Here is a 14,938-nt window from a genome sequence, read left to right as displayed (position 1 = left end):
TTTTGGCAGCATGTCACATTTTAATTGTGTGTCTTACTCTTACATTAGCTCTCCTGGTACACTAACTAATATAGCATAACGCATTAACACAAATTCATTAGGTGGGTGTCAATAAATGACGATGAGTTTACATTTTCTAGGCATGTTAAGTGGCATATTTTCCCAAATTGCATGTATTTGACAAACCTACATGGATGAAATGTCTTCTCTTGGCTGTATCTTCTGCCTTTCTATTTTACATTCTATGAAACAAAGAGCCTCAGCCAAGTCGCCCACCATCTTTAGAGCCACTGAGCATCAGAGTTTTAAAGTGTGTCTCCCTCTTGTGGTGTATAGAAAGAACTGATACAGAAGAGGATATTACTGTGTGTTTTTCTGGTGTCCCTTTGGCGGAATGACTGTTACATGAGGTCATTAAATATGTGTTTATTACAAGAACTAAATAGTCTGATAACAGTAACTAATAACATGTAATAATAATAATAATAATCTTGATTCAAAACCCACCAAAAGTAAGACTTTTTCTCTTGTGTAACAGCAAAAATACTTACAAACACTCTGAGATCATGGAAAAAGAGAAGTGTTGAGTGTTGCATGAGACATGAATATTCACAGAAACACTGAGCAACAGTTCCTGACTTGCAATCCTGCGGTAGCCCTGGAGTTCATAAATAGCTCATATAACAGCAGTGCTGGTGTGTCCAGCCTAATACAGACTTTAATTTGGCCAATATCTGTGTCACATCATAAAGTCCAAACATGTGTTTTATGGTGAAATCCCAGCCCAATGCAATTACTCCTGAATCACAGTCTTTCCTGCTAAATCTCATCCATAAATTTGAAAATGACGCATCTAATGACAGTCAGACTTTAGTCATCTCCTTCCCATTGCTGGTACTTTTGGTGTCGGTGTTGGTGACGGTCATCTTGGTCATCGGGTCCTCGCTGATGAAGTGCAGGATGTTGCACAGGGAGCGGTTCATGCTGTCCTTGAAGCCCTTGCCCAGACACACATACAGCAGGGGGTTGAGGCAGCTGTTGAAATAGGCCAGGCACAGCGCTATGATGTGTGTCAGGTAAAGTTTGGGCCTGTGAGGGGAATGCCGAGGGGTGACCAGTATGACGAAGTCCACGATGTGCAGAGGGAGCCAGCACAGGAAGAAGCTGAGCACCACAGCGATGATGACCCTCAGTGTGCGCTTGGACCGGGTGCGACCCCGAGTCAGCCCTCTCTCTGCTCTCCTGTACACCACCACATGGCACACCAAGATCACCAGGAAAGGGAAGATGAATCCCATGAGGAAGCGAAAGGAAGTGACAGGCCAGACGCTCTGTGTAGTGTAGGCCATCACACACTCTCGCTTGTCTAGGCCTGCGTGGATCTCCGTAGCGTAAACAAACTGGGGGACGCTGCCGATCAGAGCCAGGATCCACACAGCGGCGCATCCAAAGGCAGCCATGCGAGGTCGCCTGTGGTTCTGACACCAGACGGGCCTGTTGACCAGCATCAAGCGATCCATGCTGATCAGAACCAGCTGCAGGATGCTGCAGTACATCACCAGATAGAAGAGGCCTTTGACGAGCGTGCAGGCCAGCTGGCCAAAGTGCCAGTGGTCATCATGAACCAGAGGGACCATGAGGAGGGGGATGGAGAGGCAGCACAGGAGATCAGCCAGGGCCAGGTTCAGAAACCAGAGCGAGGTGACAGAGCGGGGCATGCAGAACCCCGTCACCCACACCACCAGCGCATTTCCTGGGACACCCAGCAGCACCACCAGGCCGTAGAATACCAGAGCCGCTATCTGGATCGGTTGAATTGTGGGAATTGAAAAGTCTGGAATCTCAGTGTAGTTGAATACATAGTCGGTGAAGTTAATGTCTTCATAGTAATAGTCATCCATTGTTCCTCAAGCTGTAGATGTAAAACAGAGAGTTATAATAATGCCACCACCATGATTAAATTTAAATTACACAGCCCATAGAGGCCCAACACTATAGATCCAACAGTAATGGTAAAATGACTAAAGTAATGCTTAACGACAAATGCATGATTCATGATGATTTAATACAGTAATTAGTTTACCCCAGTCATAAAGTTCTATAAGGTTTTCACCTCTTCATATAGGACTCCTGTAAATTTTCGTATTTTGTAAAGGTTTGGTTTTTATTCTATTTGGATTTTCACAGTCTTAAAAATAATCATATGGGGGGAAAAAAAATAAAATAAAATTGCATTAGTCTTTCTGAGTAATGGAAGCTTCCAATGAAATTATGTTCAATCAAGAAACCACATGAAGTTATGGGAATTAAGTATTTTTTAATTTTCAGTCTGAATTGTCTGAAATTATCCAGCCATGTTAACTAGGGCAATGGCATGAAATCCTCAAATCAACATGAAAAAAGTTATCAAGGCGAATGTTATTAAGTTATCTCAACTTCGGTAGAGTTTTAAATCAACTAATGCAGAAATTTGCATTGAAATTGCATACAAAATGAAGTTGGTGTGATATCCATCATTATTGTGTCAAGCCAACAAAATAATATATGAGCCTAACAAGGTTTATCTAAAACTGCAAGTTAGTTATTTGATTTGCTTTGAATCTTACAACCATGCATGTAATAAAATGGTGGAAATAGCTCCTCTTGAATTATTTTTCAGTGTTGAAAATATGTATTATTTTCTACTGAAGCTTATATGACTGTTAAAACCAATAAATAAGAAATACTTTCCTTTTTGAACATCTATCTTGTTTCTTCTACAGCACCAAAGATTGTTGGTGTAGCTACACTTCATAGATGATTGCTTAAGGAGTGTTCATTCAGTTATTTCATACTTGAATTAATATGTGATCAAGTGAGATGGATTTTGTTTACATATTGTTAAAGCATATTTATGCAACTGTGTGTATGTATTAGTTTTTATTACTTGAATGCTAGCATGAGTTAGTCAATTTCTTTTAGATTTAGTATTTCCATTAAACCAGGTTCAGTATTGTGGAAATCTGGATGAGCCATAATAGAATCAATCAATGTGTGTTTGACTGTTGTATTTTACTAAAGCATATTAAAAATGCAGAGTGAATATTTCAGCTGAAAGGGCAGAACTCATACACCAGAACTCTGTTCAGAGGTCTGACCAAGAATCAAACAAGACAAAACAGGCAAAGTTATCGTAGCATTTGCCCTTCTCAGTGTTCTCATGAAGATAACAGGCATTCCTCAGCTGAGGAATGTAAATGAAACAGAAAAATAAAACAGTGCAGTCAAAATCAGACTACAACAAAGTTGTGGTGTAAATTCTGCAACCAGAGAGATTAAGTAAATACACGGGTCTGTGTTGCTGAATTTCAGCAAATTTAACTGCAGAACTCCCTAACTGATAATCTGTAAGGTGTGAATTAGTCACACAAAGTGATCATGATTTAGTCATTTTATTATCACCAGTAGCAATTTATGTCCTCATGAGTTACATATAAGTTAAGTGTTATTTCAGGCGTATGATTTGTCCCCTTCTTGTAAAGTGTGACTGATCAAACATATGAGAGACAAATGTTTCACATAAAACATGTGCATTTTATATGATGTTAGTACTCCACAAAAATAATACAGTTTAACTAAGCATGCCAGAGTTATCTGATGTAAAACGTACAACTTAAAGTTAGATCTTAGTGATATTTGAACTTACCGTTACGTGGTTGATGTTGCACTCTCACTTGAAGAAGGAAGTTATACAGCTGGTCCGCTTTTTAGAGCGTTTTATACCCACATCCTTCATAACACACACACACACACACACACACACACACGCACACACACTTGACCACTAATCGTCTATATATGAGTTTAAGCTGGAAGTCAATGTGCTTACGAATGCAAAATTAGCAAAAATATTCTGCCACTTTAACAGTAACATTTCCAGAGTTATCTCTCATAAATGATAAAGACTATTATAGTTAACAATGTAATTTGCCTTGATCATTTTTTGTAACTTTAATACTCACCAATACAGTGGCAAGGATGCAATACACCTAATGCCTTTAGTGACAGTTTGTATAAATACAGCAAACATATGGGTATTCCTAAAGGACAAAAAAAACAGCTGCAAACGTCACATGGTATCTGGTCATAAATCCTCATAAACATGTTGCTGTTTATAACAAGCCAAGTCAAAATGTGCTTCTTTTTAGTGCATTTTATACTCTCACTAGATGCAAAGGGAGCATAGGGATTTGGAAAATACCACCTTCCCTAAGTTAGTAATTTTACTTTTAATTCATCATTGCATAGCATTCTAGTTGCATCTATCCTTCCTTTATTTTATACATGCATCTTTTCTTGTACTTCTCTGTCAGAAAGCAGTGATTCTTTGCTTTTTTGTTTCTTTCACTTCCACATAAAACATCAGCAAATATAGTAGCATCTTTTATGGTCAACTTTAAACTCCCTGGCAGCTACACTTTCCCAGAAAATACTTTTTGTAGATGAAAGAATGTATCTAGTAAAATATGTAACAAAAGGTAGTGGTTTAAAGCAAAAACAATTCTTAGGGTGTATTTCTTAAATGATAATAAAATGACAAGAACCCTCAGCAACCAAAGAACAAAAAAATGATGTATTAGGGGGACAAAATACTTTATTGTCAAGATCATAATAATCATTTTGCTGTGACACAACAACTTTTCCGTATATACAAGTTATTCACAAGTGAGCCTACACACACATGATAGTACTATTAAATGGCTACAGTTCTCAGTGGCAACTAGAGCTGTTGTAATGAAGACCAACAAGAGCTGCCTTCCTGTTTGTGTCGTCATGTATGACAAACTGAATGTCCGATCTTCTCCAAAAAAGACAAGAAATCTGCCTCTCATCCGTGATGTTTGCAACCCTGTGGTTAAAATGCTGATTTTAAAGATCCCAACATTAGTCATCATTTGTCAGTCTCTTAAAGACATGTGATGCGTGATGCGGCTGCTTCACTGACGAATTTAGATTGATTGATGTCATCACTGACTTTGGCCAGAGAGGGACATTTTTTTCTTCTTTCTTTTAAATCACAGCTTACTATGCTCAAGTCACGTCAGAGTAAAAACAGCATGTCGGTCCAGAAAACAGCCAACACATTTTACAGCAACTTAATAACTGCTACATACTGAAGGTAGAACCAGGTAAACCTCCTGAAAAGTCACCTGTGAGGTGAAAACGATGAGGAAGATATTCATTAAGGTACAGGCCGCTGTCTGTATTAGACACACAGGTGAAGTGTAGAAAATGAAGAAAACATGAACCAAAGAAATTAAAATTATTACTGTGGCAGGATGTCCTGTTTTTAGCCTCACCAAGATGTTACAATTTAGGAAATAACAAGGGAAATGAAACACAAAGTCACAATGTCAGCAAAATGTTCTCTAAAAGTTAAAAAAAAGCAAAGACGTTGCTTAATTATTTCAACGTCAGCAAGCTGAATTCTGTGTTTTCTGAGATTGTGTTTGTTCATGTTTCCATGTACGCTCGTGCTCACTGATATCAATCAGAACATAAATGTCCCCGTTGGCATTGAGCTGTTGATCATTTTTAACATATTTTGGTGCTTTGTTGCATTTCCCTCCTGTGCAATGTTTTGTTGTTGTTGCTCTAGTTCATGACAGGATGTTTCTTCACTGGGTCATCAGAGTTCTCAGAGGTAACATCAGTTGAAGGCTGGAGCACTGCTTGGTGGGAGTGTAGGAGTGTCGTCTCTAAATGCATCTGACTGGAGGTCTGCAGAAAGAAATGACACAGTGTTTATTCTGACATTTAATGCTGCACAATACAGCCTTCAGCTTGTATATATGCACTAAGAACTTCCATATAAATCTAGCTCCAGAGTAGGTTTCTGACACATGTAAAATTAAACACAACATTAGATCATAGAATCCTTATTGATTCTTCTCTGTCTTGTTTAGTAAAATTAAAAGAGAGTTAGTTATAAAGCCAAGACAGATTTAGGAATTCTGTAAGGTGTGTGTTGATTATGTGTTTTCCTAGTTCGTTAGCTTTGAACATGTATTTCCCAAGCAGCCGTGAAAGGGGTAGTTGGTGTATTACTACTGTATGTGGTTAACAAATCCCATTTATCGTAACTCTGTGTGACCTTGCTGGTTATTTGGTTTGTAGCAGCCATGTAAGAGCAGTTTCTCAGCAGCATGCAGTCTGAGCAAAGCTGGATTAGCAACTGGGATTAGCAACTGGGCAAAAAAGGCAACTGCCCAGGAACCACAGACCTTCAGATTATCAAGACTGTCATATTCATTTTCTGTCAAGCAGCTAGTCATTTCAGCTCTTGAGTACTCGTTGGTTTCCAGAAGTTGCAGAGTTATTGAAAATTAGATTTATATAGGGCCTTAATGAGGGCCCAAAACCCAGGTTTGCTCCTTATGATTCACAATTTTACAATTCTACAATTTCATTTAGCAGATGCTTTTATCCAAAGTGATGTACATCTGAGAGTAGATACAACACAAGTAAGGCTCTAGTCAGGAGAAAACAACCTGGATAAGTGCCACAGAACAAGTTCAAGAGTCAGAATAGGACCGTGGTGTCTACAGGCAGTAGACGTAATAGTTTTTGTTTTTACTGAGCTAATTTCTTATAATGGATCATTTTTGAGTAGTTCAATACACCCTCAACATCTACAACAACCATTAAAGTCAGCTACGGTCAACTGTTGTCAGCTGGTGTCATTGTCAGTGTTGCTCTATTTCAGTCAGTGAATCATATTTTAGATAGGGTGGAACTCATCGCTGTGGTAACAAAAAAATATAGGAGAAGGGTTGTGCAGATGGCAAAAGTTCCCTTTCCAACCATAGGCTGTGTATAAAAATAGAATTGTAGCCAAGATGTCACCTATCGGTTTGCAAAACACCCTTTTTAAGTGTCAAGTTTGGAATATGACTGATCCATCTTGGTGTTTTTAAAAGTGGACATGACAAGGGTCACACAGAGATGCACAAAGTTAAGGTAGCAACTTACTTCACTCCAAATGTACAAGGTAAATATCTTGCTGTACTGAAATATGTCAGGAAAATGTTCACTGAAGTAGTTAATCAAGGAAGAAAAAGGGTCCTTTTCTCATTAATTTTAATATGATTGGACTACATTTTGCAACCAGAAGAGTCGCCTCCTACTGGTCATTAGAGAGAGTGCAGGTTTAATCCACTTTTGTATTGGCTTCACATTTCAGAGGTACTTGGATACTATGCTTCTAACATGTGGTTAGTGTACTAAAAGGGTGCATTTTAACCCATAACACGATCTTCTTTTAAACCAAGTAGTTTAGTTGCCCAAACCTAACCAAAAAGAAAATAAAAAGGCTTAAAGAATATTCCAACTATGTCAAAATATAGCGGCCTCACATGGGACAAAAGCCCCAGTATCCTGCTTGAAAGTCTCCCGTTTGACTTATTGCACCGCCCTGCATGTCGAATTAAAAAGAGGTTCCCAGTGTGTTCAAGTAGGATGTGAACAAGCATCTAAATGTGAGAAGTCGGGGTGAGAATGTGTTGGTTGTTTCTATGGATTATTTGCACACATAAAGCCTCAGGCAAGGTCATATTATACCATCATATGATCATCACGTCATAAATAATAGATTGCTAAGTGTCAAAATTAAATAAATTATTGATGTATATCCATCAACATTAATTTAATGCCAAGGAAACACTTGGCTTTATCTTTTACTTATCAAGTGCCCAAAACGTTTGAGTTGTCATTGAGAGAAAATTAGCAACAATTTTCCACATTTTTGTTTTATCGGGGCTGTCACATTCATTTTTCTGTCAATCAGGTAACTGATTAATCAACTAATCATTTTGCACCGGAGCACTGGTTGGTTTGCAGAAGGGTGAGGAGGTGATTAAAATAAGATTTATATTTGGGGTTAATGGGGACCCTTAATATAAATTTTTGCCTTTGAGCCTCTGAAAAGGTTAATCTTGGCATGACTCCGTTGGTTGTTCACTCAGTCACATTAACACACACACACACACACACACACACACGCGCGCGCACACACACACACACACACACACACACACACACACACACACACACACACACACACACACACACACACACACTTTCATACCTAAAGAGAAGTGGCAACAAACTGCTGATTCTGTGTGATAATTTACTGTAGCTGTTGCAGTTCTTTTGTTTTTGTTTTTCCCAGAAAAGATATTTTTTGATTCTCTGGAAGCCAAACGATTGCTTACATCCTCTTATCTGAGGTATTTTGAAACACATGACATATTCTGCTAAACACATCCAAGCAGAGAAATGAGATGTTTAAAATGGGTTACTTTTTAAATCGTATAGAGAAAGCATAACTAAGAGAGTGTGGTGACATGTTCAACTCACCAATGAGTGTCAAGCCTTGCTGCGGGTTCAGTATAACTGACGTCTCCTCTTCCTCCTCCTCCTCCTCTCCCCAGTCTGCAATGTTGGCTGGGGGGATGCACTGCTCCAAGAACAGGTCTTCCTCGTCTTCATCCATGTCCATGTTCTCCGGAGGCCAGCGCAGCTCTCCGCTCTCCACCTCGCTCACCTCGGTGGGTTCCACAACGATGGAGGGCAGACGCTCCTTCTCGTGGTCGTGGTCCAGGCTGTTCAAAGAGGTCTCTGGGCCCAGGACCACCTCAACGGGGTCGGGGAAGATCTGGAGGGAAAACAGGGTTGAGAACGGAGCAGATAAGTCGAGCTGAAAGTAAGTGCAGCTTAACAGAATCAATAAATCTGTGTTTGTTTAAATCAAACTCTGAGTTCATTTTATTACCAGTAATCCCATATTATTACCACTTATTGTGTGCTATGCTTTTAATCCATATTTTCATCATTACTCGTGTTCTTTCTGTTTAGCATTGTGTGACAAACCTGCTTTAACATAACAAAGACAGGATAATACTGAAACTTTACCAAATTTGGGTTGCTACACTTAAAAATCAATTATGTGAGACTCTGCTCTGTGATGAATAAACCTACCTGGAATGGTAATCTTTGCTCCTTCCTTTGCATGTCTTCACAGTCTGGATCTTGGCCACTCATCTCCTCCATACCTCTGCATAGGAAACAGTCATTGTAAGGCTAAGATAAAGGAAATCACATCTTCTCTTTGAAATCTCAAGCCTGGAGGAAATCTTTAAATGTGTCTGTGCAGAAACCATCTAAAAAAATGTAAGAAAACAACCCAACGCAGTAAAACTCCAGGAATCCAAATGTTTGGTAGAACTCTGGTAGTATTACACAGAGCTCTTTTACTTTACATGAACCGTCTTTAGAGCCCTCATTAAAATCCCTACACCTTCAATCCCTACAAATCCTACATGTCTGTCTGACTTGTTACACGTCTGCCACAGCTCTGAGGCCCATAGTTGGACATTCAGCCACACTGGACGGAATCGCATCATCCGGTTTTCTATGAAACAACATCATTGCCCCTGAATGCCCCAGAGTCACAGCTGAATTACAGTAGGATCACAATATCCAGCATGCCTGGCTTGTCATTGGTCAGAGATTTCCTGTCCTACATCTCGCTGGCCAAAGCTGGCCAGTCCATGTGAATTATGAGACCATGTGCAAGTGTGTGCGTCTCTGAATACACACAAACACACCGGAACACACTCATACTCCAGATTAGTGCACAGCTCAATCAGGGTTTGATACCAAAATGGATTATGTAGTTTGGCGCTCATCATATTTTATTTCCTGACAGAGAGCCTGGCTGAACAAATGCTCTGTTTTGGCTTGCTCATCTCTTACGCAGAGCAGCGAGCCTCAGCAGCCGGAACCTGCTGTGATCAGTGAGAAAAACACCAGAGTTACTGCTTTTCTCTTTTCACAAGGAACTATATTCTCATGACCTTTATCAGACTGCTGTATGTCTATGCAGTTTGAAGTCCACTTGTTTCAGTTACATGCACGAGTCTGTGTCCATATCCAACTTCAGTCTGTTTATGGTCTCCAGAAAAGCCGACGAGGGGATTAAGAAGGACTGGGGATCCGACCGAATCCTCTTTTTATCCCTCCCTCCTGCTCCTTCTCTCGTTTTCTCACCGTGTCTCAGTGTCTGTCCTCTCTGCATAAGTACCAATCAGGGTTTGTTGCCGGGTGTAATGACACAATCTGCTAAATCTTGCCCACTCTTTAATGAAATTTCAGCCGAAAGACAGCTCTAATCTCCAGTCTTTCTGTTTTTAGATCATGTTTTTGGGGACTTTTTGGTACTTGCTAAGAGCAGCACCAGTCATATGTTACATCCAACTAAGGACAGCTGTTTTGAAAAGAGAGCACAAAAGGATGCCACCATGGAAAAGATGCAAATATACAGTCCATTCATTCTAAATATGTATGCTGCTTAGCGTAGTACACATAGAGACATAAACACAGCATGATTAGATGTTATGTTTATGTTGAATCCTAATAATCTTGGTGATTCACTTGCAGCAGCGCTGTGCAAAAACACATCCTTACAGAGAGCCGACAAGACTTTTTTCATCCCAAGATAGAGTCTTTGAACCCTTTAAATGCTCATTCTTTATTTTAGTTTTAAGCCAGTGTGAATGTCTGTCACAGCAGAGGTCGTCTACCAGCCAATATAAGGGTCTGAGTTTCAATGAACCGTAGATTAAGCTGAGCTCATGGTATGTTGGAGGTCACAGGTCAAATGTACTCTGGCTCTCAAGCATTCAGATCTGCAGCAGCAAAGACAGTCTAAAAATATCTCCAAATCATTTATAATACAAAACGGCTTGTGTCTGTGAACATGCTTTTTTGGTCCCTCTGAATGTAAGAAGAACGTTTGGTTCAGGTGAGTTTCTCTCCACCTCTCTGCCTTCTTCTTCCTGCTCCAATCTTCTCACTCAAATCAAATTGATCTGAACTGATTTCAGCTGATTTTTGCTCCAGACTGACGTCATGTGACAGATTTCAGACTTATCGTTCCTAACGACATGCTTAAGTTCATTGTATAATATGACAAACGAAGAAACACTAAGCCAGTTTGCACAGCCGCCAAAATGAGGACGCCTTGTTCTCGTCCAAATAGGATGAGCGTTGGGGGGGATGCTATCATTTTTGACCCACTTGTGAGTGTGCGCAGCCCTACAGTTCAATTTCTGATATTGTGCTGTTGACAACTGTGTCGCACTAAGCTGTTTGCGCGCCACCTGGGATGGAAACTTTCAGCAGCTATTATGATGAAGAAGCTTAACCACCATGTAATCTCCTCACATAAACTCGCTCTGAACACCTGCACGTTTCTGCTCAGTCAACAATCAGTCATTGTTTTCACAGTGTTCACTGCATTTGACTGGTGACACAAAAAGTGTTTTATCACTGCAGATTTCTGGAATGACCGAATTCTATGTGTTCAGTGACACATATATAGCCAGATTTAAGTGTGTCTTAGTGTGGAAGCAACATGAGTACACAGGAAGGTTAAGATTAATGTCAGCAAGAAAAGGAAACCGTAGTGATAAAGAACTATCACACCTTAAATGGGACATTTGTGATAAGACTTTAGTGAAAAATGAAGTGGGACACGTTTCTCTTCCTGTTTCCATCACAGAAACTGCTTGCTAATCACTGTCTGAAAACAGAACCTTCTTTTGTATTTTAATGGCCACTTTCTGGTCCATTTAGAAATGATTGGTGGGATAAATGACTGGTAAGACACACAAAGTTACTTTGCAACATGTTGGGGTTTTGCAATGCATGAAACCCGGCTGAAGAAACTCTGAGGAAATATTGCAGATGTCCTTAATGGTTTCATGTTTCCTATTTTGCACCACCAGATTTGGGTTTTGGGTTTGTTACGTGACTTAAAGCATTTTGTGCATCCTACTAAGGATTTGTGACCTCTCAACGCCTTCAGAACATCTAAAACTAAAAAAATTACCATTTGTCATATCTTATAGTCTTACATAGTCTTTGTTTTTTCACTCTTTTTCTCTAACCTTTACGCACAGCCCTGTATAGAGGAATCTTCATCTCAAGCCTTTCACTCAAACACTTGCACTCATTGTGCAAATACAACATCTGGTAACCTCTTTATAGGTAATGTGCTACTCCTTGCCTTTTTTCCCTTTGGTGTCTTAATTCCTGCTTGCATTGACACTGAAGGATTTCTTCTTACTCAGTTGACTTCGCTGCAAAATCTTAATGTTAAGTTACTGTCTGACAGAAAACTCAAACTCACAGACAAAACATCTATATAAATGCATTTACACACATAACCTTAAAAGGTCATCAAATCACTGAATTCGCTGTCTATTATAAATCCGGTCTAAACAGTTAGCTTCTGTTTCATTGCATGCATACAGTCCTCTCAGAATTGATTAGATTTAGCACCTATGAAAACTTTTATGGGGCATTCCACAAATCATTCTTCTTGTTAGGACTGTGGACAACAAACCACGTATAAATTAAACTTTTTTTTTTCTCATTTTCACTCTTGTTCTATAATATACATGAAGAGAAGACACTAGCAGCTGCTAATGTGACCATGTAATATGGCGGAAACTTCTGTTTCCATTGTGAAAAATGAACTTTCACTCATGATTTTGCAACATGGATTACAAGTTCTTAAAGTTCTCTTGAGAAACAGAAGTTTAGACATCTACAGTTTTATCACTGGGTAAACTTCAGGATCAAAAACTTCAGAACAGCTACTTCAAGGAAAGGATGTTGTGGTAAATATGAGCTGGTCAGCTACAACTACATCTTTCTATTTTGATGGAAACTCTTGCTTTTTCTATCTGAACCTGCTGTGCGACATTGCACGAGGTTATCTTCATGACTCTTCTCTGTTGAGGTGAGCTCAGAGGAAAAGTCAGAGGATCCTGAAGGAGAACATAAGGATTCAGTCTGGTAAAACCCATAGTTTCTGCTGATGTGATACACACACATTCCCACACACAAACTTCATGTCTTACCCCTCGGTGGCTGTCAAGCATATGTCCTCTCCATCTTGGCACAGTTCCACGGTGGTGAAGCTCGGCTCCTCCACGGCGAGTACAGGTGACACGAGCAGGGGTGCAGGAGGAGGTGAGCAGCTGCCACAGCATTCCCCCTCTGCAGGGCCCTCACTAAGGTTTGTGGCCTCCAGGGCGAAGCCTGGATCGGGGGGGAGGGTTAAACACCCTCAGAGATCTCAGGAGTTTTGCAGGTGATCAGCAGGTGGATGTGTGCCTGGCCTCCTTTATCAGCCAGGACAGCACTCGGTCTCTCTGGTCCAAGTCAGTGCCGAGTCCCTCTACTTGCCCACAGCCAGCATTTGCTCCTTCATCTCCCGTTTCCAACTTCCTTCCTCATGTCTCTCTCAATATCCCTCCCTGTCCCAGCCCACCCCACTGCCGGGCTTTGGAGAGGAGCAGGATTAGCGTCTCTTTCGATTACAGAGGCTGGATGTGTGACGTCAGCCGGGTTTGACAGTCCCCTCTGATGAGTTGGCACACTGGGTCGTTGGTGCATCTGTAAAGAAACACATAAAGGGCACACAGACGGCACATGGCTCCACTGTTGATGGACGTCAAATCAACGCAAGAGGAGCACAACTGCTCAAAGTATGAACATGGAGAAATTTTGCACTTTTTTATCACTGTGGTTCGTTCTATCTCGCTCATCTCATCTGTTTGTCTATCATTTCTCTCTCTCTCTCTCTCTCTCTGTTTCCAACTATGTGTGTGCTGTTGCTCCATCAGTGGATTTAGATTTGGACGATTCATGGAATTAGCCCAGGGATCAAGGGCTCAGGGGTGGGGAGGGGATATATATAACAGGCAGCAACTATTGCTAAACAGACAGAACTGCTAACAGCAGTGTGTAATCCCCTCTGTAGGCTAAGTCAACAGGCTATATGTGGAACAAGGTAGGGAAGGAGTCGGTGTAACATGAAAGCCATCTTTTCTCTGCAGAACCTGAATGAATTTCCAACTAATGAAAAACTACGAGGGAGGCTGACCTGTAATCTGTTGTTTTCACTGTGGAGAACATCTGTCTGTAATCAGCCCATTCTGCATGAGCAGGGCAGTACTTCTATTTCATAACTCAAGTGTCAGAAATATGTGGCTTTTTCAACTGCTCAGATTCAAAATCAGTTGCTTAATGGAATTTCTGAGCTGCTGTCCATTTCAGTTGAGAAACCACTGCAATCTTTAACCTTCGAACAGTCACCAGGTCACATAAACACATAACTGTTTAAGCTTCTGTCAATATAGATACACTACACTGTCTAGATCAGTTAGATTCACCACTTTTTCACTGTTCAGCTCATTTTATGGAAAGCCCCCAGTACATATATGATTATTTCCAGAGATCTGAAATGTCATGTAGTGAAGTGACAAGATGCAGAAGATATGTGGTGATTTCCAAAGTTCAGACGTCAAGCGTGTTAGAGTTAATATTATTTAATGTGACCAAAAAAAAAAACTTATCTGCGCCATCTGCTCTGAGTTTGAACTGATGTAGCTCAGGTTGTATTTTAGTCACAAGCTAACCAAGCACATTTTTAGAAAGTGGAAGATGTTGTCTGACATCACACATGGATTTTGGCCTTACAGTTATTTTCATGTAATTTTTTCCAATCAGGTGAAATTTAAATCAATAAAAGTAAGAGGCTAACACAAAATATGAACTGTACATTAACGTCAAGGCATTAAGTTGTACGGATGGAAATTTTTCAAAAATATATGTAAATATATGCACATTACAGTTGGTTAAACAGACAATGCCATGACATGTTCAAACAGAACTGGTTCGCTTAATCACATTAACAGTGGCTCCATTCAAGTCTTCCAGTTAAGCCTTGATTTTACTCCGGCCTATAAGGGGTCTGTGCAGACTCTCAGGGACTCTGAGAGGTGAGTAGATTTAAATCCCTTGCATATTACTGTTCTAACATTGG

The 14,938-nt window shown here is 40.2% G+C and overlaps 2 protein-coding genes across 2 annotated transcripts; both read right to left on the bottom strand.

Moving 5' to 3' along the window:
* On the bottom strand, positions 1–3,770 carry c5ar1 (complement C5a receptor 1). Its single transcript, XM_023271504.3, has 2 exons — positions 3,686–3,770; positions 1–1,912 (listed from the first exon to the last, which is right to left on the bottom strand). The coding sequence occupies exon 2, from the start codon at positions 1,899–1,901 to the stop codon at positions 864–866; it is 1,038 nt and encodes a 345-aa protein (XP_023127272.2). The 5' UTR covers positions 1,902–1,912; positions 3,686–3,770; the 3' UTR covers positions 1–863.
* Positions 3,771–4,613: 843 nt separating this feature from the next.
* Positions 4,614–13,389, bottom strand: lbhl (LBH regulator of WNT signaling pathway, like). Its single transcript, XM_055012554.1, has 4 exons — positions 12,969–13,389; positions 9,019–9,094; positions 8,398–8,695; positions 4,614–5,760 (listed from the first exon to the last, which is right to left on the bottom strand). The coding sequence occupies exons 2-4, from the start codon at positions 9,088–9,090 to the stop codon at positions 5,690–5,692; spliced, it is 441 nt and encodes a 146-aa protein (XP_054868529.1). The 5' UTR covers positions 9,091–9,094; positions 12,969–13,389; the 3' UTR covers positions 4,614–5,689.
* Between the last annotated feature and the right edge of the window lie 1,549 nt (positions 13,390–14,938).

This window comes from Amphiprion ocellaris, chromosome 7 (genome assembly GCF_022539595.1).
Source record: "Amphiprion ocellaris isolate individual 3 ecotype Okinawa chromosome 7, ASM2253959v1, whole genome shotgun sequence".
Classification (NCBI taxonomy): Eukaryota; Metazoa; Chordata; class Actinopteri; family Pomacentridae; genus Amphiprion; species Amphiprion ocellaris.
The sequence above is the reverse complement of the archived record's forward strand: the minus strand, read 5'-3'. Positions and strand labels throughout refer to the sequence as shown.